The sequence below is a fragment of the Amia ocellicauda genome, chromosome 14 (genome assembly GCF_036373705.1).
Source record: "Amia ocellicauda isolate fAmiCal2 chromosome 14, fAmiCal2.hap1, whole genome shotgun sequence".
Classification (NCBI taxonomy): domain Eukaryota; kingdom Metazoa; phylum Chordata; class Actinopteri; order Amiiformes; family Amiidae; genus Amia; species Amia ocellicauda.
The window spans coordinates 8,083,427-8,110,267 of record NC_089863.1 but is presented as its reverse complement, the minus strand read 5'-3'; the positions used below and the strand labels follow the sequence as shown (position 1 = coordinate 8,110,267).

The window sequence follows — 26,841 nt, the reverse complement described above, 5'->3', positions numbered from 1 at the left end:
CAAGGTGTTGACTTTGCCTCCAAATTCCCCAGATCTCAATCCAATCGAGCATCTGTGGGATGTGCTGGACAAACAAGTCCAATCCATGGAGGCCCCACCTCGCAACTTACAGGACTTAAAGGATCTGCTGCTAACGTCTTGGTGCCAGATACCACAGCACACCTTCAGAGGTCTAGTGGAGTCCATAATATGGAAACCACAATACTGAAAAATGAATGATCCAATTGCAATGTAATAATCTAGCACTATGTACAGTATTTTAGGCGTCAATCATCGTAGGAATATGCAGTGCAAAGGGAGTTCTAGGGCATATTGAAGGCTCTCTTGCTAAATTAAATGCGGACATTTACCTTGCGCAACATTCAGACATACGTATACACAGACACACAAAGAAACACATACTCATTGATATCCAAAGTAAATTCGGATACCAGAATAGTTTGGAATGTTTTGTTGACCTGCAGTGTCTCAAACTGTGTCAATTTATTATTACTTATCTATGTATTTACTTATTATTAATTAAATACTAATAAAAGCTTAATTTGCCATGAGGGAGTCACTCACAGACTAACTGCATCTCTTTCAATCGACTGATTGTCCTGTTCTTGCCTCAGCGTACAGGGTCAATTTGCTGCCCAACATTAAACCTAAGATCAGTTTTAGTTTGAATTTGACATTCACTCCTTCCTCTTTCTTTTCACAGTTCTGTTGTGGTGTTTTCATTATTATTATTTCCCCTCAGTATTTAGGCTTTGTCACAGTAAGTCGTGACCAGGGACAGTGGTTATTTATTTATTTTTTCTTTTGGGGACTGAAATTATTTAAATTGGCTTTTACTTTTTCTTTGGAGTCCTTTAGACTCTGTACCTGGGATTCTTCCTTTCTTTTAGTAGTTTCAGTTTTCCAATTGAAATAGGAGCTCAACCATTGTGTGTGGGATATTTTATCTCCACAATGTTCTTGTGCATTTCTCCAATGTACTATTTTAGCAAGATCAAATGAACCACTAAGTGGGAACGACATTAACTACAACTTCTCCAGACTATTCCTACTTATCCTAAAACATACTAACAAACTAAAAAAATGAACTTTGACTGACAATGCTTTTTTTTTTTCTCTTGGATGCTGTTAGCCTGTACACAGTCCCTCCCTGAACTTCCCTATTAGAGATTTCAAAAGGTCTCATTCCTTTGTTCTGGGCACCAGGGAAATTCAGGAAAGAGACGGTCCACTGCAGGGGGTGTTCAGTGAGGTGTCACCAGGTCATCCAGGTCACCACACCAGGAATTGTGGAAGAAAACAAGTTTTCAGTCTGAGGTTGGATTGCAGAATCAGTGAAAATAGTTTATTCAAGCAATTGCAGGCAGAGAATCAACAACCATTCTCCTCTGACAGTTTGACGACTCTCTCTGCACACAGGCAGAATCAGTCAGCTTATATAATATCATAGTTCACATTCATTCCTTATATGGTGATCAGATAGAAGTTTCCTTATAGAATCTTGCAGCAACAGCAAAGCAACGAAGTGATAAAAGGTCAAAGTTTACTGGCAGTTTGGAAGTTGACAGTTGCTAAAATAGAGACTGTCTCTCCAAATTTCCAAGTATCCCCCACACCCATCCATACGCACATAAGAGTGCACCAAAATCTTGTTTCAACAGAAGTCAGTGTCTATATTTCTTAGCAGATGCCCTTAACTGGGGTGACTTACAATTGTTACACTAGATTATATATTTTTTACATAAATTATTAACTTTTACAACTGAGTTTTTGCTGGAGCAATCTTGGTTCAATGCCTTGCTCACGGGTACAACAGCAGCGTCCCCCCACCTGCAATTGTACCCATAACCCTTTGCTCAGGAGTCCACAGCCCTGACCACTATTCCCTGCTGCTTATCAGTGGGTAATGGATCCAGTGTACAGTGTTGGTTATTTTGGGTCTCTGTTCCCTGCCCACCCCACTCTCAACAACCACGATGTATTTCATCTCTGCCCAGTGTCCCCAGACACAATCTGCCATACACAGTGAGCAACCCCACAGTTAACTAGAGGAACAATGCAGTGTCCAGCTCTTTGCTTTTCTACACCTAATGTTTTTGTTATTGTATCCAGCCTGCGGTAGCACTTGGTGTGATCACAGTGCAAAGGGCTTCAGGAGATTGAGCATCTTGTCATCATTTCTGGGTATTTTCTTCAATACTTCCTGAATGACAGTCACTGACTTCTCTAAACCATAGTGAGAAATGATCACTGCAGGCATTTCAGCTCTATCTTTTTCCTTTTTAACTGTAGGTAAATCATTGAGAAACATCAGCATTCGTTTATACTCCATTTCTTTCAGCTCATCTATTATATTAGACAAAGCAAATGTCCAGTCTCTTTGAGTTCCCAATCCTGAAAAAAAGAAACCATAATTATAAACATTTTTTTCTGCATGGTCTTCATGAGCAATATATATTATAAGCATAATAGTTCCAACAGGTAGAATAGTGTCAAGAGTTTGAAAACTGAAATGAAACCCCATTAATTCAGGCATGTTGCATTGGTTGATCACATAGACAGTCTATTAATATAATCAGTCTGACTTTGGAGAAGAAGGAGCTGGTCAGATCTCTGTCTTGCTTTACAAAAGACAGAAATTAATGGAGTGGCTGCCACATGTTTACACACTTTACTCTCTTCAATCACACCTGATCTTTACAGGTTTCTCTAGGCTAAATCAATGACCAACCTCTTTTAAACCCTCATGCCTGCTAAGAAATATATATATTGAGGACTTATTGTACACCAGGGGAAACCAAACAACTTGACATTACAACAGATTATAGCATTATTATTATGTTGAACCAATACAACTGTAAATTGAAAGAAAAATCCCATTTCATATATGATATGAATGATGGGGGGGAAACAGCACCGAGTAAGTTAAATGCATTTGCCAAAGGTGCTGATTAGTTTTTTCTATTTATTAAATGTAGAAATATGCTGAAAATCATAACATGACTCTGCTGGTTAGGATATTTTAAACTACCAAAAATAATTGGCATATAAATTGTAACTGGAATTCCTTAAGTTATTATAATAATAATGAGCTACAGAATAGTACTGGTAGATCTGTGTTCAATATTATACCCTTCTAATTAATGCTTCCTATGCTGACACAGGAGGGTTATTTAAACAGCCACTGAGAGCTCGGTAGAAACAAAAAAGGCAGTCCCCCCCACCCACCTCCACCCTCCATCCCCTGGACGAGGCTGGGAGGCACTTAGTGCTGTTAGTCTCAGTGGGATACTTACCCTGACTGGCCCTGGGCACACAGTCCCCTTCATCACCATAACTGGGTCCTGGCTTGTCGACTGGTTCTGAGGAGGCTGAGCTAATAGGTCCAGTCTGGCTCCACTCTACAGCCACATGCGAGAAAGCAAATTGTTAGAGCAGTGCATTTAGAGAGAGAGGTTTTTTATTAAGTAGACTACATTATCATTCAGCGATCCTCAACGTCATATTGGTGTTGCGGACTGCAGTTAGATCCCCATCAAGTCATTTTACAGCATTAATGTACAGATGCTTATTAATCACAGGAACAACCACATTGATACAATCAGAGCTCACAACAGAGCACCCCTCATAAAAATGCATTCAAAATAGTTCAATTGCTACAAAAGACTGGACTGAAAATACAATAAACTGATGTTTGAGTTACTTTGATTGAGCTAAAATTGTTTTTGTATAAAAGTACACTTAATACTAATGAATATTGTTACCTGTCAGCTGCACTTTGCGTGACCACACCTCTCGGTTGGCTGCACTAAGGTTCAGCAGCTTTAATTTCAAGTTCGTCTCCTTGGAGTCCAGAAACACTTCAAAAGTGGGGTGAAAATTCGGGTCATAATCGTAGTCGAAGGTTTCACACTGAAAGACAGAAAGAAGGCTGCTCAAGAAAATTAGCTCGGCTAATGTTCAGACTTGTTCTGTAGCAGCTGCACTGACTGAAAAGTAGTCTTTGGCAGAATCACTGTAGCCGAGTGCGACAGCGTGCTGCCCAGTGCCGTCTACATCGCAAATGGAAACATGACCTGCGTTTCAACTGTCGACTTTACCTCAGGCTGGATTTCATATCCCTCCTGTAGGTCACATGACAAGCCGTACTCTTTCCCCTTTTCCAGAATACACTTTGCACTTATCTGGATATAGACACTGCCCTCCTGTTGTTCTTTCACCTGAGGAATGCAGGATAAGAGAGGGCGATAGGCTTTTTAAAAGAATAAGAAAACGTGTAAAAATATAGTACTCAGCTGATGGAGGTTTCTGTTTCACAGCCGTTGCTGATGAATATATGCAACGGTATCAGATAAACCCAGATGCTATGTATGAACAGTGGAAATGCCGGACACTGTACATTATCTTGTGCTGAACCCTGGATTTAAATAGAGACCGAAAAATGGAGAGGAACTCTAGTGAAGACCTGGCTTAGCAGCACATTCCTAGGCAGGAGAAACACGTTCAGCTTCTGTTGTAGACGTGAGCCGCCCCCTGGCCGGAGGAACAGCAGCACTTGCCCATGCACAGTGGGGGATATCCAGCTCATAATGAGGCCCAAGAGGGAGAGGCCGAGGATGGAGACCCGCACATGAGTCTCCGTCACCTCCAGGGGCTGCAACACCTCCACATTGTCCCCGGTCACATGGGCCACAGCCAGAAAATCACAGGTGTCTGGAAAGACAAGAGATGGAATAAGATCATGAGATATCTTAGTTGGTTGTTATCTATTTAGTAATCCTCTATAAACCCACTGGCAGTTCCATGGGTGAGGGTCACAGTGGCAGCATACTAAGCAGGGCGGACCAGACCTCCCTTTCCCTAGTGACAGATTCCAGCTCCTCCTGGGGGATTCCCAGGCGTTCCCAGGCCAGCCGTGAGATATAATCCCTCCAGCGTGTCCTGGGTCGGCCTCGCGGTCTCCGCCCAGTGGGGCGTGCCTGGTAAAGCTGCACAGTCAGCCTCCCAGGGGGCATCCTTACCAGATCCCTGAACCACCTCAACTGGTTCCTCTTGATCCGGAGAAGTAGCGACTCTCCCAGATTACTGAGCTCCAGCAACCCTGTGGAGAAACCTAATTTCCGCCGCTTGTACCCACGATCTCGTCCTTTCGGTCATTACCCAACGTTCATGACCATAGGTGTGGATGGGGAGGTAGATTGACATGTAAACTGCGAGCCTTGTCTGAGGACTCCCGCTTCACCACCACAGACTGATACAGCAATACTGCAGACGCTGCAGCGATCTGCATGTCAATCTCACGCTCCCCCTTTCCATCACTCGTGAACAAGACCCTGAGGTACTCCTCCACTAAGGGCAGCTGCTCCCCCCTAACTTCGAGCGAGCAATCCACTATTTTCTGCGAGAGAACCCTGACCTCAGACTTGGACGTGCTGATTCCCATCCCAACCACTTCACACTCGGCAGCGAACCGCTTGAGTGCGTGTCGGAGATCACAGTTGGATGGGGCAAGAAGCACAACATTATCTGCAAACAGCAATGATGCCACCTCCAAGCCCCCAAACTGGATACTCTCCATACCTCGGCTGCGCCTTGATATCCTGTCTATGAAAATCACAAACAGGAGTGGGGACAAGACGCACCCTTGGCGGAGTCCAACACCTACCTTGAACATTTTCGACTTAACACCAAGAATACGGACACAACTCTCACTGTGAGAATAAAAGGACCGGATGGCAAACATAAGCGGCCCCGGCACCCCATACTCCCACAACACCTCTCACAAGACATCCCGACGAACAAGGTCGAATGCCTTCTCCAAGTCTACAAAATACATGTAGACTGGATTAGCATACTCCCATGCCTCCTCAAATGTCTGTGAAAGGATAAAGAGCAGGTCCGTTCCACTACCCGGACGGAATCCACATTGTTCCTCTTGAATCCGAGGTTCAAATAACGGATGAAGTCTCCTCTCCAGCACTCTGGCATAGGCTTTACCAGGGAGGCTGAGGAGTGTGAGCCCTCTATAGTTGGAACACACTCTCTGGTCCCCTTTCTCGAAGATGGAGACCACCACCCCAGTTTACCAATCCAGAGGAACTGTACCCGCCTTCCACGCAACATTGAAGAGGTGCGTTAGCCACGCCGCCACTGTCCAGCGCTTTCAACATCTACCCCTGCAGCTTTACCGCCGCGGAGGCCCTCGACCGCCGAATCAACCTCAGCTACAGCGATAGGTCCAATCTCGCTGGAGCTATCCAGCACTGCGTCCTGCAAGGAGGGCGTGTCCACCGGATTGAGGAGTTCCTCAAAGTGTTTCTTCCACCTCTCAACGATCTCCCCAGTAGTGGACAGTGTTTCCCCACCCTTGCTGAGAACAACTTGGGCGCCGTCCCGCTTTCCCCTCCTATGGCACCGAATGGTTTGCCAGAACAAATTTAAAGCTGTCCAGTAGTCATTTTCCATGGCCTTTCCAAACTCCTCCCATACCCTAGCTTTCGCTTTGGTGACCTGTACTGCTGTATTCCTTTTGGCCAGCCGGTACCACTCAATCGACTCTGGAGACCGAGATGTGAGCATCGCTATCAAGCACCATACTCACCTTCTCCAAGAAGGCCGAATACTCTGAACTGCTGTTCGGCACATAAGCACAGACAACAGTCAAATTTTTCCTCTCTGAGACACAAAGCCTCATCGAGGCGACCCTCTCGTCTACAGGGACAAACTCCAACTGTGCAGCACCCAGCCTGGGACTTGTGAGTATCCCCACACCCGCCTGGGGCCGCTCATGCAGGTCCACTCCAGAGTAGGAAAGATTATATGAATATAAAATTCAAATTACAATAAATATATGAAGAAATAAATACAAACATCCATCCATCCATCCATCCATTTTCGAAACCACTTATCCTGGTGAGGGTCACGGGGAAGCCGGAGCCAATCCCGGCAGTCATAGGGTGCAAAGCAGGAATACACCCAGGACGGGACGCCAGTCCATCGCTGGGCAACACACACACACAGAGCCACATACAGGGCAATTTAGAGAAGCCAATTAACCTAACCCACATGTCTTTGTCTTTGGATGGTGGGAAGAAACCTGAGTGCTAGGAGAAAAGCCATGTGGACACGGGGAGAACATGCAAACTCCACACAGACAGATAAATACAAACAATCAAGTATAAATCAAATCTAAAATCAAGTGTATACATAAATACAGGGCAATGCAAATGATTCACCCTGTTAAAGTCCCCAGCCATGATGAGGGCTGCGTCCTGGTGTGCAGTCTGTTACCAGTTTAGCTCCTCATGCAACTCTGTGCAATATCAGTGTTCGCTTGGGGAGGGATATATACAGCAGTGATGATGACAGAGGTGAACTCCCGGTCATATGCTTTGACTGCCAGAACGGTTGATGTAAAACACATGATACAAACTATACAAAAAACGAAAAAACTAAAATCACAGTCTAGCATGAGCAGGCAGAACGGCATCTGGTCATAGCCGTGACATTTTGTTCACTGTCATGTGAATTGCATTCAGAAATGCAGAGTAATTACAAATTTAACACCCAAATTTGGCAAAGAGCTTGGCACTTATAGTATTAAATAGCAAAATACTACAAATGGTGCAATTCAAACCAAAAAAAATAAAATAATAATAATACATTAAATTGTAGCTAATGCCCTCCAATTACAATTGAGTAAAATCTACATTTCCCTCCTCCTCAGGCTTTGGTCTGTTTCTTTAACTATTATTCTGTCATTCAAATGGGCATTGGACCTCCTTAGATGCGGTTTTATTGATCAGAAATTAGAAAATGTCTCTTTGAATAATTTATGTTGCTGACCCCTGCTCTAGACATTGGATCCTATGGACTATGCTGCCCAGGAATTAAGCCCATGAGAGCTACTTCTCCTTAGGAAAACTGTACTGGCTACCATTTGTTGGTTAAGAAGAGATATCAAATAGTCAAGATGGTTGGCGAGCTCTACAATGATCATCACACATCTGTGACCAATAAGGATGTGATTGACTGTGAAGTCTGTGAACTCACCAGAGAATATCTCACAGTGTGGCAACCATAGTTCTTTTATCGTCCCCTGGGGGCAGCGGATATCGAACAGGGGTCCCGCAGGCTGCCGACCAGTGCCGGTCAGAAGACTCATGTCCCAAAGGGTTGTCCAGTAGAGCACCTCCCCGGCTGATGACATTTCAAACACCAGGCCAGTGACACTGCACTGGAACCGACCTGCAGACTGACTCAGCCACCTATACAGTCAGACACGGAATAATCACAGCACAATCAGGGATGTGCCGAGAGAAAGTGTGTATGTGTGTTTCGACAGTTTATCATATTCTCGTCAAAGTCTATTTAAAGCTTTATTTGGATACACATCTGTTAAAAGTAGGTAGATCAACACACTTATATTACAAAAGTTACCTGTAATTTTCCTTTCTGTCATGGAGTTGTATTTCCGGTGTAAATAATACTGCATTTTCTATTACCTGAATAGGAGACAGGATTTAAAGCATATATTTCTCCTGCCATATCAAGGACGGTATGTTAAGGTAATTGTTACATTTTAAAGTAGTTTTATTACAATTTCTTACAATCACTGTTTCCATTCCACAGTGCACAGTAACCCATTAGCATCCTTTTAATTAGTCTGCATGTGAAAACATGCAGAGTCTTGTTCTCTTACAAAATCTTTATTATTATATTTCTATTTGTCCTAACACTAACTCTTCCTACAGTTCTTACCCTACATATAACAAACTTAATACAGTGCTTCATTATTATACCTAGTTTTATGTGAGTGCCATTTTTATCGCTATGATCGATTAATTATTGATTTATGATAGACTGAAAACCACAAAATTCCATTCACACGCACAGGCATTCCAAGGCTGTAAGCCAATCAGCAATGAGATTTAATTTGCATATCCAATCAGCGGTCAGGGTTTCCACACATTCCATTCTTTTAAACTAACGGTCAGACTCCGCCTCCCTGTCAGTGCTTCGATTCTCTCTGCATTGCCATGCTGTACTGGGATTTCCCATCATGGCCCTAATACCATATATTATTTGATTTCCCCTTATTATTCTAATCGTTACACCACTTCTACTACTAATAATAATTTTACTACATTACATTTGTATATACAGAGCTTTAGTACCGATTTATTTATATTGTTATTATTCCATATTATTCACTCCTGTCACAACTTCGTGCTATGAAACTTGTTAGTCTGAAATTTAAAAAAGGTTGTAATATTTAAAAAGGTGGCACAATTTATAGAGGTGGTAAAGTAAAAAAGGTGGAGAAATTGAAAAGAGGTGGTAAAATTAAAAATATTTTTTTTTACCACCAACTAAATTAAATTAGTTATATAGATCTATGGTGTCCTGTCATAGACATGTTTCCTGTATGTCACTTCTGGCATCCATTTTCACTTCCGGCGGACATTTTAGAACATGCACAATCTTTTTATTTTACTACATCTTTAAAAATTTCTGCACCATTTTTATTTAGTTTTGCCACCTTTTTTTTTTTTCACTTTGCACTTTTCACCAAAGTATTACTAATGGAGTTAGTCATGAAGAGGGGGGTTATGAGGGAGAGATCACCTATAGAGTTAATTCACATACCCCTAGTCAAGCACCAACTCAGTGACGTGCTCAAGCAACAATACACTACCAATACAATAACAATACAGAGAGAGAAAAAAATAACACTTACCTTCTGTGTATTTCCTTCAGATGAAATACCTTCAGACAGGGAATCTGTAACAGCAAAAAGACTTTCACTGAATCTGAAGTTTAGCTCCCAACAGGATGTACGACACCAAGCTGTGAGAAGGTACAGGTGGTGAGCGTGGCTATGTTGTAGCTCTCAGCACTTCAGCACAACACTTCAGGGATGTCAGGGGAGGAAAATCTAGGCACCTGTAGATAATATATGTTCTTATATTTATAGCAATTAATACATTGTAAGAAGTGAAATAATCTGTCAAAGAAATCTACTCAATGTATACAGTATGCATATATCTATACATATAATGTGATACTTATATATATATAAACTATAACTTAGTTAATATGAATGGAATAAAAGCTGATCACCTGCTATTGAATGCAGCTGCAGAGTTGCGTGGAGGGCTCGATCTCTGTGTCTGAGTTTGGAGAGGAATGTGAACGCTGCAGGACTCTGCTTGTGCAGGACTGTGTCTACGAGGCGGAAAGCTCTGGACTTGGTGTCACTCCGTCGCTTCACCGCCCTCACGTCCTCTTCTCTGAGCTCTCCTGCATCCTGCAGGTCTTGAAGCAGCTGGTCAATCACTTCATCAGTCGCGTTCTGTATAAATGACACATGGTTCTCCAATAGGGTCATATCTACAAATAAAGACAAACAGGTTTTTATAAAGGAAGAGGTAGATCGTTTTCATGAAAAGTGATGGTCTTCTGTGAATACTAATATATATCAGCATGTGCTTTCCAAAGCAACAAGTTTGAGATTCTGATCACAGTTCTTCCCTGCCTTTGGAGCGTTCTGTTCCAAATGACCTTGAAACACATATTGATGTATAATGTCATGATGTGACTGGAAAGCTCAATTCAAGTAGATGTAATTATAATTATTAATTTTTAACAGCTTGCAATCAGAAATCTTTTCCCAATTAAGACTTTACCAAGGGAAATCTAAATGTGACAGATGTCTCTTCAGTGAATAAAATAATCATTGGTTGCAACTCTGGCGGCCAGTAACTTACTGGACATTTCACATACATTTTTCTATAGTGTAATCATGCTCCAAATTCCTAAAATACCATTCAGCCCAGTAATTATTTCAGCACAATTGTTTGTTGAGTTTTCCACTGGCCACAATCTATCTATATATACATGGAAAATAACAGGATCTCCACATAACAAGGCTGCCAAATGCTGCTTCCTTACTACAGTATGGGTGTCCTAGAAATCTGGGCAATTTACAGTAACATACCATAAAAACTATTTAACTGTAATATATGCAGATGGATTTACAACAATTTCGTACAGTCGACGAATTGAGTTGAAGTAAGTCTACCTCTATTTGTATTTACTAAAATGCTTAATCAAATATTAATGAGACTAATTCACAAGGATGACTTGCTGACTTACCCGCAGTTAAATGTGACTTGTCAACATTGCATCCTGCCTGTTCTTCAGTGGACATTAGTTTTACACTAATTAAACCTGGAAAAAAATAAGACAGATAAATATCTTCTACTTGCATTTAAAGATGGCAACGCAGTCCCTAATAAATACAGCAAAGCTCACTGGGACAAAAATGGTAAGCAAGTAACAATGTCTGTAACAATATGTCTATGCATCACCATGTTGCAATTAAGCCTTATCAACTGGACTCTAACATCGTGACATTTGACATGACTGAAACACATAAAATTGACAAGAAAACGACAATCGTTTTACCTGGTGCTGAATGAAGCAACAACGTTGTATAGAGTATGTGATCCCTGTGTTGGAGACTGGACAGGAATTTACTTGCTGTGGTCCTCCCCTTTTTCAGCACGGTGGCACTAAGCTTGGCCGCTACAGACAACGTGCCGCCTGTCTTGCAATCTTCGGTCTTGTCTGAACTGAGCTCCCCGGCTTGCTGCAGGTCCTGAAGCAGCCCGTTAATCACAGCATCCGTCACCCCGTAAATGAACAGGTGCTGGCTATCGGACAGGACCTCATCTGAAAAGTCACAAACAAGCAATAAAGGCGTCTTATATGTAACCATCATTGATGAAGAGAGCAGTTCCGACATAAAGCCCTGCAAGCCCTTGTCCTCTGAGAAAGCACAAGTGCTTGTTTTCATTCAAAATTAATTATAACTATAATTCTAATTATAAGGTTCCTATAAAGCCATTTTCCACAGAAAAATAATTTTTGGTTTGGTGTTTTTTATTAGATTTTTGTATTATTATTCATCTATTAATTTGTTGATGCATGTAAATTTTATATTTAGCTGGCCACCAAGTTTAAGTGGATTATACACAACATCATCTTCTTGTGACCAGTGCCTAAATATATATGACAAAATCTGCGCTCAACGTCTAAAAGACCGAAATGTGGCAGGAATGCTGCAGCTATACTTCAACAGCAGACGACTGAGGATGATGACTAAAGTAAGGATAAATGTTAAATGGCCCTTGGGAGGCTACCTTTGGGGCGCTGCCAGAAATGTCCTACTGAGTGGAGATACTGAAGGCCTTGGGGCCGACAGCCCCCACTGAAAAGTAAAAGGGCGGACTCGGCAACCCCTGGAATTTTGATGGGTTACTTAGTCATTATAATAAAACAAAAAACAATTTCAATTAGATTGTCTTATATACTGCACTAATTACAATAGTCCCCGTTACTTGCATTGGTAAATTCTCCCAGTTTCCTGATTTGTAACCCTGTCATGTGACACATGTGTTGTCTGTCTATATTGTTCTTCATGGTTAGACACACAGAAGATAGGCTTTTCCATCCATCAATCTTCCTCTCATGTTTCATTGGTCACTGTCATTTGTAACGAACTCATTTTGATTACAAAATGAATGTATCACTGCGGTACGACAATTACGGACTCAGTGTGCAAGGTGGAATAGGGAGGCACACACTCGTTTCTTTTCTGCTTTCACGCCCCAAACAAAACGTATGCATCATCGGAAGAACTATACAACAGAGCAAATAAATATAGACAGACCAAATTTAACAAACTATGGTTGAAGAGCTGGCCATGAATGGTACATATTGATGTAGCTAGGATTCTAGAAAGTGGTCAAGCACTGCATCAAAAATGTAACTTACATTATTATAGATTTTCACTTTCAAATAAACAGTTTAATGTTGAACCATGCACTCTGCTCTTATGTCTTTATGATGAGATGTCGTTTGTGAATGGTAAGGTTAACACTGTAAAATGTAAATGATCCTTATTTCTTTAACAGCCCAGATGCAAACCCAAGACGACGGGTGACAGAGCCTTCTGTAGCCATGCTCCGTGGATGTGCGCACATCCAGGGGCATTGAAAAGCACCCCTAAGCTTTTAAAGATCTGTTAGTTGCACGTTTTTAAATCCTCTGAGCCTTTTTTATTGCTAGCCCCCCCTTATTAGTTAACTCAAGTCTGCATGTTTAAATTGCGGCTATTGTGCTGCTTTGTTTGAGTTGCTACTGCTTAATTGCCTGTTGTATCTTTTAACTGTCGGTTTTGACTATTGCTTGACTTGTAGCACTTTGGTTATAAGAATAGTGAGTTATAAATCAAATGTATTATTATTATGATTATTATTATTGTAGTTGAGGAGGTAAAGACACAGTGGCATAGCTTGTGATGTGCACATCAGTGCAAGAAATAGGAAATGCTGTGTACTTTACCGTTTAAACTGATCCGATGTGCAATGCAACTATTTGGATGATGGAGTACAAAGGATGTGTCAGATCCATTGAGCAACAGCCTTTACACTTATTTTTACATAGACTACAATATAGCTATAAAATAGATGTAGCATTTTTTATATTTGTGATTTTATCTGACAGTGGTCGTGGAGGGTTTGGGTGAAGTAACTCAGCCCCACTCCCGGGAATTTCAAAACTAGGCGCCTGTGACTGAAGGGATTATAATTTCCCAAACTGCCTTGGGAACACCTGTTTCTAGAGAAAGTGATGTCCAGCATGCTACTACTGCAGACCTAACCAGGTGAAAAGGCATTGGCACAATGAATCCATGGAAGGTGTATTAGAAGTTGTTGTTGATGAACCATGGATTGATTTGAGATTGGACTGGCTGCTATTGATTGTGTTTCTCTACTTTGAGTTTTAATTAGGCATGTATATAGATATATACATACAAAAGGTTTTTACCTGCTGTTGAATTAAGTTGCAGAGTTGCGTAGAGAGGATGATCTCTGTCTCGAAGCCTGAGGAGCAATGTATACCTGGCGGCTGTCCCCTTCCGCAGCACAGTGTCAATGAGGCTAACAGACCTGGCCCGTCTCTCGCCGTGTCTCAGCACTGCGTCCACCTCCTCTTCACTGAGCGCCCCTGCCTGCTTCATGTCCTGGAGCAGCCCCGCAATCACTGCATCGGTGGCACGGTCTGCGAACTGCTCTCGATTCTGAGACAGCACCTCCTCTGAAAGTGTACAGAATTATAGATGAAGGTTATATCTAAATGTGACATTAACTCTGTGTGGTTACCACCACACACAGACACCTGATTTACATAGGTGAAAATTGAAATTACCTTGTGAAAGGCACAAGTCTGTAAATGATCCTAGGCAATGGGTTCCTGCAAATAAAAATATAGATTTAACAGTATTCACAAATGTACAGTTAATACCAAGCTATATAATTCCTATTCTGATCTTATCTTTCTATAATTATGGATAGAATAAAACAACGAGCAGTGAAGAGATGAACACAAATAATGAGAAACTCCATGTCCGGTATGAAGATAGAATAGCAGTGAAAGCATATCTTAAATTTTCACCTTCACTTGAATTAAGATTGAGGGTGGCATAGAGCAGGTGGTCGCTGTGTTTGAGTCTGGAAATGAATGCCTGCTGTGTGGATTTCCCTTTGGTCAGCATTAGGTTCATCAATCTGAAAGCCTTGGACCAGCGTGCACCCTGGTTCTGCACCGTGTCCACCTCATTTGCACTGAGTCTCCCATTCTGTTTCAAATCTTGAAGCATCCCGTCAATCAACTCATTAGTGACGCTGTCCAGGAACAGGTTTTGCTTCTCGGGCAGCATCAAATCTGGAAATGTACAAGCCAAAAAATTAAGCATTTTCCATAATGTCTAGCTGTTAATTTTAATACCCTGGGATTAAAGCACAATTGAACACTATTTAGATACACATGCAAATACTTTCACTAGATGACTGTGCAGTTTTAATGCAGAAGTAGGAGAGAGAAACACTGTGTTCTTTGCATTTTATTTTGTGTCTTCATTGTTAAACTACATGTATTGTCTATTCTTTGTATCCCACTCCTATTTAAATCCATACCTTCTTGTTCCTTTCTTAAATACAGACTCATACTCATTATCTTTCTGAATTATGTCAATATTTTAATAATAATAATAATATTATTATTATTATTAATAATAATAATAATAATAATAATAATAATAATGCAACAAGCCAAATAAAGAAGGCACAGCACCAGTTTAGCAAACTATGCAATTTATTTTGCCTCTGGTACCAGATGACGTTGATTCTCTACACTGTGGACATATCTTAATAAAACCTAGTACCTTGATGAGGATGACTGTATATTTCCTAAAACAAAAATTCAGATGTTAAGATGACATACAAGGAATTTCTGTTCTGTTAATTGTAGATTATTTCTTTCGGCGTACCCGAGAAGAGAACACGTTTTGCATGACCCAGCGATGCATACTCTAGATCACTGTCAGAGTCCGAGTCTGATGCAGAACACTCTCCACGCTGTAACCCTGGGGGAGAAGAGAAAAATAATAAAAATGGTGCCAACCAAAACAGGCTTCTTAAATTCATCAATGGAAAAACTATTATATATTGTGATGCTGCTCTGGATTGTGCGGTACAGATCTGTGGAAAAAAGTGACATGGTCAGATGAGTCATGAGTCATCCTTCACCATATTTTGAGTTTACCTCGATTTTGGATCAAAATGGCAAGAGGAAAGGATCTAAGCGACTTTGAAAGAGGGGTCATTATTGGGGCACCATAGGCACTGGTCTACAGAAATGTGGGAAAAAGTGATTTGGTCAGATGAGTCATCCTTCACCATATTCTGGACAAGTGGGCGAGTGCATGTGTGGCGACACCAAGAGAACGGTACAGGCCTGACTGCTTGACCCCTACAGTGAGGGGGTCCGGAGGCTCTGTTATGCTGTGGGGGGCATTGTCCTGGCATGGTTTGGGTCCACTTGTCCCCTTAGAAGGAAGGGTCACTGCAAATCATTACAAAATTATTCTGAGTGAAACATTTCTATCCTGATGGGAGTGGTCTCTTCCAGGATGACAATGTCCCCATCCACAGGGCATGAGGGCTCACTGAATGATTTGATGAGTATGAAACTTATCTCAACCCAGTTGAACACCTATAGGAGATTTTGGACCGACATGTTAGACAGCGCTCTCCACCACCATCATTAAAACCCCAAATGAGGGAATATCTTTTGGAAGAATGGTGTTCATCCCTCCAGTAGAGTCCAGAGACTCGTAGAATCTGTGCCAAGAGCATTGAAGCTGTTCTGGCAGCTCTTGGTGGCCCAACACCTTACCGAGACACTTTATGTTGTTTTTTCTTTAATTTTTCACCCGTCTGTGTGTATGTGTATATATGCATGCAACCATTCTTTGATTCTAGATCCACTTCCATTTTCGAGTTACATTATTCACAAATATATCATCAATGCAGAATGGCCATATATTTTTTTTTACAGATATTGTAAATGTTTTTACCTGCAGCTGAATTCAGCTGTAGAGTTGTATAGAGTATTGGATCTCTACACTTGAGTTTGGCGCAGAATGATTCTGAAGTGTCCTCATTCCACACCAATTCGAAAAGTCTCTCAGCCTTTGAGCGTCGTTCACGTTGTCGGCGCACTGCCTGTACCTCACTTTTACTGAGGTCCTCTTCATCATACATATCCTGTAGAATTCCTTCAATCACTTCATTAGTGACACTGCCAACAAACTGCTCTCGGTTACTAAACCGCATCAGATCTGAGAATGTACAAACAAAAAGACCTTATTCATAAAGAAAAATCTTCAAACGTCCTCAGGTCTACTAATCTGAAACCATTCACATGAACAAATCACCAAATCACAATTACGATCCACTTACTAATTGCAAATTCCAACCCATAATTTGATGGGCTTTACTTTTAGGAGGAGAAGATTCTCTCTGCAAAGAAATAAAGCCACTCTTAAGTACAGATTTGTAATTGTTGCTTAGCAGGTGGTTCAAAGTTGTGATTTAATCCCAGCCTATGTTGGTGTTACCCAGTAATGGTTTCATAAACTGTTTCTCTGAAATCAGCCCAATTAAAATGTTCACCTAACTCAGGATAATTTTGTTTCATCCAGCAACTGATACAGATTTAATGCTATTTTCTAATGCCAAATTATTTGACGATGCCAGCATGTTGGTGTAGTGGTTAGTACTGCAGCCTCACACCTGTCAACCCAAGTTCAATTCCAGTCTGTGAGGAGTTGACATGAACTCCTTGTGGCTGTGTGGGGTTTCCGCCCACAGCCAAAAGTCAGGCTGCTTAGGTTGACTGGCTGCACACAATTGCCCTGTAGTGTGTGCTACACTGGTGTCCTATCCAGGGAGTAACCTGCCATGTGCCCTAGGTCTTCTGGGTTGGTCTCCAGCTAACCTGACCCCTGTACTGGATGAAACACTCATTGAATATGGATGCATGTGTAACGGGGCTCATTAGGGATCCTGCCGACTATTTATGGAGTCAGCTGAGAAAAAATAATTGAGCAAATAACCCAAATATGTGCTTCAATTAGCCTAAGACATCACAAGATCAAGGGCAATAAAAGCCAGAAGACACAGAGCCCTGATGACCAGGACTGTGCATCACTGTAGGAGACTGCATACCGTTAATGTATTTTAACACCGGGAGAAAGAAACACTCTATACTTACCCGGATCATCCTTTATGGCCGAAAATATTTCTTGGTTGAAAAGTCCTGGAAAAAGCAAAAGATAAGAAGAGCTGATAATCATTATGTGCATCATAGCCCACTCTATGCTTTAATTTATTTATGGTCTATAATGGTTATCGGTGATATGATTGGAAATGTATTGTGGTCTTTTTGCTTCCCAATGCAAAATACCCCACCTTCATGCTTTACCAGTGGGGTTACATTTCTCTCACAATGACAACATCATGTAAATCATTCTTAATTTGCGTTTCCTCTTATAACAAAACCTGATCAGAATCATCATGGCAGTCAGACAGGCTTCATGTTATGCTGTCTCTTCAGAGGAGTCGTCTTCCAAGGAACCCCGAATTGGACACCAGATTCAAGCAGCTTGTGTAAATCTTCAACACATTTGGAAACCAAACCATTTCATCTTGATAATATCATAGTCATAGATGCATTGCTCTTGATATGTGTTAGCCCCCTGAATCAGTATTCTGACCCCACAGTGGGTTAATGACCTCGTGCATTGGATCTTTGGACAACGTTCTGACTTTTCCAAGATGAATGGTATGGACTTTATGGAGTTACAAAACAAGCACATGAACAGGCCCTATGCCTTAACAATGATAAATCTGAGCCAAGGTTGTTTTAATGCAATGTCACATAGTTGTTAGGTCCCTTTACAAGGCATGTAGAGGTGTATTTTCATTAAATTCCCTAAGCAGGTTTACATCTTCTTCAAATATCTCTAATGGCACAGAGAATAAAGGACACTGTAGTTAAATACCTTTCATGGAGTGATACAGAAGCGTTATGTAGAGGTTTTGATCTCTGTCTTTGAGACTGGATAAGAATGCATGTGTCCCAGAAAAGCACACTGCACGTATAATGCTGGCAGCCTTCACTTGGGTGTCCTTCAATGACCGCACTTTCGTCACCTCATGCACGGTGAGCAGCCGAGAGTGTTGTAGAGTCTGAAGCAGGCCTTCGACCACTTCCTCAGTCACATTGTTTATAAACACTGCTTGTTTGAGAAACACTGCAGCTGAAAGATCACAAAAGTAGTCAAAGGTAGAGTCAACAGAGACAAAAGGTGCTAATGAAATCTTCTCTCTTCCACTAGAGTCTGTAAAGTATCTAGTCTTGAGACCGCTTGTCTGTCCAAAGTCATCTAGGAAATGGATTGTGTTGTGCACTATGTGTGGTTAACAACAATAGCATTGATCTGTTGCAAGTGTAACATGAAGGAGTTATAGGTAAGCTGCAGTAATTATAGACTTTAGGAGAAACATGCTTCCACTCTCACCACCCTCTTAATTTAAGACATTCTATTATCTATTATCAAGGTCTGCCACCCCTCCTCCTACAAATACGATGAAATATTATTAAAATGTTCATCCCTTCCTAATTTCATGTTATACTGTGGTTGTAAAAATTTGGTTATGAAAATTTGAAATGTGCATTATATAATGTGCATAAATACAGTCTCCTATATTTTCAAATGCGAGGCTGGTTAGCACTGGGTAAATTATTTATAATTTGAATGCTACAAATGCATCAGCATGCATTCAGACCCTAAAACGTTGCCAGTTTTCAACCAGTCTCCTTAAAAATATATTGTTGCTTGTTTGTTTCAAATATGCAAATACAAAACAGGATGAACAGTAAAGAGAGAAAATGTGTGACTGCATTAATTTATTAATTTCTCATTTAGTGCTCTGAATACATATTCACCATGTTACTTCATCTTCAACACAAAATCAACAAGAAGAATACTCTGACGACCAGAATTAATAGATACCTTCCACTGAATGATGAAATAATGTTGTGCAGGAACCTTGTACAGGAAATCTAAGACCCAAGCTTGGTAACACTGAAAGACATAAGCATAAGAGAAATAAATCATCACACAAAAACAAAATCAAATGTACAGGGAGGAGTACAGTTGATTTAGGATGTGTGTCTCAGATGTGTCCCAAGCTGCAAGATTCATAAATATTGGTTGTATAATTGTTCAGATCTCTCCATGTAACATATAACACCTAATTCCTCTCCAGGTTCTTTAATTAGGTAGTGTCTCGAGAAAATAAACAGGCCTAGCCTAAATGAAAACCTCCCTCTATCAAAGAATTAAAAATTACAAACTTGCACCAATTGCAGTTAAATGTACTCTCAAAGTGCACTATCTACTACATTTAAATTTAAAAAAGGGGTAAGGTTTGTAATTTGTGATTCCCAGGTAGGTTAAAATATATATTTAGCCTGGGCCGGAGAGTATTTCTAAAGGAAAGAGGATAAATAATGAAATACCACAAGAACAAAATGAAGTAAGCACATCTCTTTCTGTCCACTAAAAGATAATTAATTTTAGTTAATCAAAATCCTTTCAATAGTTTTTTAAATTAAATACTGTTTGTGTTCATACAGTAATTAAGTCTGAACTGTATTCACTTTTTACCTGGGCTCATAAGGGTGGAAGTCATCCTCTTCGACAAATGGACTTTATAGGCCAGTGAAATGCAATAAAATGTTTGTTGTTTTTATCTGGTGAGAAAAACAATATTTAGAATTAGAGAATTAGTATTTTATGAAAACAAACAAAAGGTTTGGACAATGTATCTGGAAAAAGCAGTTTCCCTTTTTTTTAATATGAAGCTAATGCAAGGATTTATTTTTTGTTTATTTTTCTTTGCTATATTCTATCATAGCCTAATACCTTTCTACTGTGTTCCCTTATGATGTAATTTTCCATACACCCTGTCTGCAGTTTCTCACAGGCCAGGTCTCAAGGAGGTGTGTATAATGGATAAATGCACTGTGTGTATATTCTAAGCCTTAGTCTATTGGTTCCCAAGGGAAGACATCGAAATATGCCCAGGATGCATCTGGAATGCACACAATGATATATGGGGGACCTATCTTGTATCTGGCTGCAAGGTAATAGGGGAACTTGACTTGTCTTGGTCTGAATGGTAATAATAATTATTAATTAAATAGACCAGTCTTGGGAAATGCCCTGTATTTTGTATCTTATCTATAGGCTACTACTAATATTGTACCAGTCAGAATTAGTTATTGGTGTTAACCTGGATACATTACAAGATACACAGAGCTACCTTACCACTGTATATGCACCCAGTGCAAATACGAAACTATATGATGTAGTAAATACTTAATACCCCAGATAGCACAGGAAGTTGGGGAGACATCGTCATATGGTTGTGTAACAGTTCGGGATCATTTAGGTGTTTTGCCACTGTGAACTGGGCCGGGCTAAATACACTGGAACCTGATAAAGAATCAGCAGAGACATCAGTGCCCCAAGGTGATTTAACCCATTCATTGAATTGCTAAAGATTAAACTTGTCTACATAGGTTGGCATACGTGGCATGTTTCTCTGCTGTTTGCCAATGGTAGCCACGTTGGGACGAGCTAAAAACACTTGAACCTGGTTGAGAAAATGCCCCTGGTCAAGAATCCACAGAGAAATCCGTGGCCCACTGTGATTTAACCTGTTCATTTCATTGCTAATATTCAACTTGTATAAATACATGAGGGCCCAACGCTGCTGTGCTATCTGGGACAGCATTGGTTAAAAGCCGTTTTGAAAAGCAAACACTGTCAGAAACGATGCCCAGTCCAATGTTGAATCACTGTTCTATGTAAAAAGTAAAAGTTGCACTAATGATGCATTGCTTGGGATGTTGTTCTCGATGCCAATACATCCTCTCCGCGTCCAAAGCTTGTCATTAACTTCGCAAGAGTAGCGCAGATGTCCGCAGTTCTGCGCGGATCTACCAATGGGATCGGCGAGATTCTGCAAATCTGCGCAGCACTGCGGACATCTGCGCTACAAGAACGCGACCTCGATACTTTGTGTAGCTACTCCAACTCTTACTAATGCGAGCCTGTTGCTATTACTGCTGCGGTTTCTACTTAGAAAGAGAAGAAAACAAAGAATGGACTCACATGTCGTCTCTCTGATGATGCCCAGAAGCCTAATAAAATATACAATTTTCAGTCCAGATCACTGTAACCTTTCATAGACCTCGGATTCATGCAGTTTCGGATTATTGAATCTATTAATCATGGTGGAGAGACAGTTATTCCAGTGTCTGTCTTCCTGTTTCGTTTCTGAGAAAAGGGGCTGTCCTTTGCAACAGCCTGGTTTTACAACTTCTCTTCCAGCGTCACACCAAACTCCACCCACCAAAAGTAGATCTTTTTTCCCAACACTTGAAGCACCCTGTATATGGATACTTGTTGCAAAGGTCGCTAAACTAAAGAAAAAATAATTAAATTGCATTGTTCCCCTTGGGGTTGTGCCGTGTGGTTTGACCCCTCCAGGTGTACTCACACTCACTGTGACACACATATGAAACACTTTCCTTTACCTTCCTTATTGATTACCTTGTGTGCAGTGTTTCTTTGTGTGTGTGTGTGTGTGTGTGTGTGTGTATTTTTGGTCAGTATATGTTCATGTCTTCAATTTTGAATGTAATTGTTTGCCCCTTTCCAAAAATGAAATATAATAAATCCATTGTTTCTCATCTTAATTTGTTTGATATAAGCATCTACGATGAAATATTTTCTGCCATTCCCTATGCCTTCTGACTGTCTGGTTATACATACTGTTCTTCTATTGATTATATGCATCTTTGATGAAACCACTGAGTTAAATAGGAATTTAAAAAGTGTTTTAAATTTACCATTTACCATTAACTACTATCCAGAAATGGTAACTAAGAGAAATCCATATGGATCATAAATATTGCATAACAGTTCTGTTATTTTTACGAACTCCCAGGCACAAATGTTGATGTCTACTGTTGCTTCTACCATTTTCTTCTGAAGTATACCAACTATTTCGTGCACACAGTTCTTTTATTATAGTCATTACTATTGTGTGCAATTCATTTTAGATACTGGAAATATTCTTTAGCATTATAGTTACATAATGTTTTCAGAAGGCTTCTCCACATATTTGAAATTAATACAGGGAAAAGTTGGGAAAGTAGGGAAAACACGTTTAATAAGTTTAATAAGTGAGTGAGGTGCAGGCTTAGCAATCAAACTATTCTGTGCAAAGTTCAAACAATAAAACTTTTAAAATATTCACAAACAATATAGTTTAAATAAGACAAAAATAAAACAAAACCCAAAATACATTCTCACTCTTGGTTTACACCTGATAATAATTTATCAGCTTTTTTAGAGTTTGGTCACTTTGCATAATTAGCTTTCTGCAGCCATCTTCACTGAAACATGCACTTTGAACACAGAAGTTTTGATGCTGCATATAACATTATGTCTAAACATTCCCTCATCATTTTAAATCCACACTGTAATCACAAACATAATCTTATGCAATATTTCTTGATTGTATTATAACCAGAATCTGTTCCCTTTCCTCGATGTTCAATCAATGTTGAGCTAACTCTGAGATATTTCTCCTTGCCAAATAGCACAGCTTAAAGAACACATCACTGGGGAGTTTGTTCAATCTGAACAAACTCCCCAGCGATGTGGTAGAAGCTGAAAATTTGGGAACATTTAAAGTCAGACTGGATAGTATCCTTGGATCACTCAGTTATTAATGGACACCAAACCAGCACGATGGGTCGAATGGCCTCCTCTCATTTGTAAACTTTCTTAAGTTCTTATGTTCTTATGTTTTTCAAAATCAATAATTCACCGAATAGCACTGTTGCAAATGAGGGATGTGCAGTTTCCACTACAATTCTGCATATGAACTTTGTATTTATCATGCACAGTCCTGCTGGGAGATTTCAGCTCAGCTGTAATTAAATGAGGATGTCAACTCTGGTGTGCTTGATCTCCCCTGTGACTCTGCCACCTACGGGAGGATATCAGCACAGCATCACAGCCCAAAAGAACCTGACAAGGAAGCGGAGATCTTCTGCAAAACCAGCAAGTGTTTCCAACAGCCAGCTGAAACAGGTCAGTGGTGTTCTGTTTGCTCCCAGAAGATCAGCTTTCTCCCTTCTGAATATATTTTTGAAATAATAAAAATTAAAAGTCAAGGTGATCAACACCAGCATTTAATCATTACATTACAGTAATTCAATAAAACAATGTTTTCAAAATCTTGTGTAATCAGAAATTAGTATTTATATATCTCATTTAGACATGGTATAAATCAATGTATTTATTTTTTTACCTCATTTTTCCATGTGTGCCTGAATGCACTTGGTCAAGTGGTAAATACGACTTCAGTCTGTTCTAGTGATGACTGAAATACGGAAATCAGAGACCACGGAGATCCGACAAAAGATTATTCTGTTGCTGCTAATGTGTTCTAAGATTCACACAGACACAGGTCTATTTAGCTCAGCTCTACACTCTTGCTCTTCTGCACTTTCTTATTAAAATATTTGCCCTCGGGCTCCTAATAAGTTATGTATTTTTAGCACTTCTATAATTGTTCTGGAACTTATCCTTTGCCCACCCCACCCCTTAGCACATACCAGAGACAGAAGTCTATTACTTTGGCACATGTTATCTCATTTGTACTAGCATGTGTGCTTACTATATTTACTGCACTTGTAATGCTTTGAAAAATGTTTATTGTGAGAACTGTAAGTTGCCTTAGATAAAGGTGTCTGCTAATAACTTAATAATTAATTTTAAATAATGTATGAAGTAATTGAGATCTCACATTTGACATCTATATCCAGACTGGGGGGCAGGGGCTAGCTGGTTTATAGTTTGTCTTTGTCCCTGACACTAAAATGGAGATGATAAAGACTTTGAGACTCACTCTGAGGTGGAGCTCGGCTCAGTGGAGAGGTCTCTGGTCCAGAGACAGGACTGGTACCTGGGAGACAGAGGTCATGGTGATCTATGAAGGCTTACAGTTTCCCTGGCTTTGTGGTCAGTCAAGCGTTGTGTTAGTGTTGAAATTGATTTATTGTGCCAATGGACTAATCACCATCTTACTTAAAAATACAATGTAATAACTTCTTTATGTTTCCAAGACACACTAGATTATAATCCATTTAAATTAAATCTAATTTTCAGGTAAATTAAACTGGAGGTTATGTATTAATGCAGAACACATCTTTACACAAAACTACAGCAGAGAATGAAATTACTAGAGAGAAAAACTATTTTCTATCCCTTTTCCTTTCACTTCTTGACCAGTGTCTTTATCCAAAGAAGGTGTTCATGAAAGTCAAATTAATTAAAATGACAATACATTAATCACAGGAACAACCACATGAATACAATCAGAGCACACAACAGGGCACCCGTAATAAAAATGTTTTCAAAATAATTTGAATGGCTACAAAACTGGAATGAAAATACAATAATGATTGAGTTCTTGTGATGATGAAAATTGTTTTTGTGGTTTTACAAATGCACACTAAAGACAAATTGATATTGTTACCCCTCAGCTCCACTCTGCGTGACCACACCTCTCTGTTGGCTGCATCGAGGTTCAACAGGTCTAATTTCAAATTCTTCACTTTGGAGTCCAGAAATACTTCAAAAGTGGGGTGAAAATTCGGGCCGTAATCGTAGTCAAAGTATTCACACTGAAAGAGTAAAAGAGAAAGTGTGGATAGTGAGCTGCCCAGTGCCGTCTACATCGCTACTGGAAACTTGACCTGCACCGTCGATACCTCAGGTTGGATTTCATATTCATATTCATATCCGCTTGGAAGAGATATGAAATAGTTGAGATGGTTGGCGAGCTCTACAAGGTTCATCACCCATCTGTGACCGATAAGGATGTGACTGACTGTGAAGACTATGTGAACAGCGCCTTGCGAAAGTATTCACCCCCCTTGGCATTTTTCTGATTTTGTTGCATTACAACCTGGAATTTAAATGGATTTTTATTTGGATTTCATGTAATGGACATACACAAAATAGTCCAAATAGTGAAATGAAAAAAATAACTTGTTTTAAAAACAGAAAAGTGGTGCGTGCATATGTATTCACCCCCTTTGCTATGAAGCCCCTAAATAAGATCTGGTGCAACCAATTACCTTCAGAAGTCACATCATTAGTTAATTAAAGTTCACCTGTGTGCAATCTAAGTGTCAGATGATCTGTCACATGATCTCAGTATATATACACCTGTTCTGAAAGGCCTCAGAGTCTGCAACACCACTGAGCAATGGGCACCACAAAGCAAGTGACACCATGAAGACCAAGGAGCTCTTGAAACAGGTCAGGGACAAAGTAGTACAGATCAGGGTTGGGTCATAAAACAATATCCGAAACTTTGAACATCCCATGGAGCACCATTAAATCCATAAAAAAAAATTGAAAGATATGGCACCACAACAAACTTGCCAAGAGAGGGCCGCCCATCAAAACTCACAGACCAGGCAAGGAGGGCATTAATCAGAGAGACAACTAAGAGACACACGATAACTCTGAAGGAGCTGCAAAGCTCCACAGCGGAGATTGGAGTATCTGTCCATAGGACCACTTTAAGCAGTACACTCCACAGAGCTGGGCTTTGCGGAAAAGTGGCCAGAAAAAAGCCATTGCTTAAAGAAAAAATAAGCAAACACGTTTGCTGTTAGCCAAAGACTCCCCAAACATATGGAAGAAGGTACTCTGTTCAGATGAGACTAAAACTGAGGAAAATGCTATGTCTGGTGCAAACCCAACACCTCTCGTCACCCCGAGAACAGCATCCCCACAGTGAAGCATGGTGGTGGCAGCATCATACTGTGGGGATGTTTTTCAATGGTAGGGGCTGGGAAACTGGTCAGAATTGAAGGAATGATGGATGGCGCTAAATACAGGGAAATTCTTGAGGGAAACCTGTTTCAGTCTTCCAGAGATTTGAGACTGGGACGGAGGTTCACCTTCCAGCAGGACAATGACCCTAAGCATACTGCTAAAGCAACCCTCGAGTGGTTTAAGGGGAAACATTTAAATGTCTTGGAATGGCCTAGTCAAAGCCCAGAGCTCAATCCAATTGAGAATCTGTGGTATGACTTAAAGATTGCTGTACACCAGCAGAACCCATCCAACTTGAAGGAGCTGGAGCAGTTTCGCCTTGAAGAATGAGCAAAAATCCCAGTGGCTAGATGTGCCAAGCTTATAGAGACGTACCCCAAGAGACCTGTAGCTGTAATTGCTGCAAAAGGTGGCTCTAGAAAGTATCG

General features: G+C 40.4%; 1 protein-coding gene across 2 annotated transcripts; it reads right to left on the bottom strand.

Annotated features, from left to right (window-relative positions):
- Positions 1 to 1,318: 1,318 nt before the first annotated feature.
- Positions 1,319 to 21,825, bottom strand: LOC136768523 (uncharacterized). Of its 2 annotated transcripts, XM_066722765.1 has the most exons (21): positions 21,659 to 21,825; positions 20,147 to 20,232; positions 19,490 to 19,561; positions 18,476 to 18,733; positions 17,686 to 17,730; positions 16,487 to 16,750; positions 15,398 to 15,493; positions 14,524 to 14,793; positions 14,278 to 14,322; positions 13,897 to 14,166; positions 11,470 to 11,736; positions 11,158 to 11,232; positions 10,123 to 10,392; positions 9,740 to 9,783; positions 8,440 to 8,504; positions 8,053 to 8,267; positions 4,466 to 4,713; positions 4,101 to 4,220; positions 3,765 to 3,912; positions 3,297 to 3,401; positions 1,319 to 2,394 (listed from the first exon to the last, which is right to left on the bottom strand). In XM_066722765.1, exons 2-21 carry the CDS (start codon positions 20,169 to 20,171, stop codon positions 2,135 to 2,137), a joined length of 3,162 nt encoding a protein of 1,053 aa, XP_066578862.1. In that variant the 5' UTR covers positions 20,172 to 20,232; positions 21,659 to 21,825; the 3' UTR covers positions 1,319 to 2,134. The 2 variants fall into 2 exon arrangements, with proteins under 2 accessions (XP_066578862.1, XP_066578863.1); XM_066722766.1 differs by lacking the exon at positions 4,101 to 4,220.
- Between the last annotated feature and the right edge of the window lie 5,016 nt (positions 21,826 to 26,841).

Coding starts and splice junctions, on each gene's coding strand:
- LOC136768523 (XM_066722765.1), bottom strand. CDS start 20,171: ATGACTTCCACCCTTATGAGCCCAG. Junction 15,494..16,486: donor ACAGCTGAATTCAGCTGCAG/GTAAAAACATTT, acceptor CTTCTCCCCCAG/GGTTACAGCGTGGAGAGTGT. Junction 3,913..4,100: donor GATATGAAATCCAGCCTGAG/GTAAAGTCGACA, acceptor TCTGTCTTTCAG/TGTGAAACCTTCGACTACGA.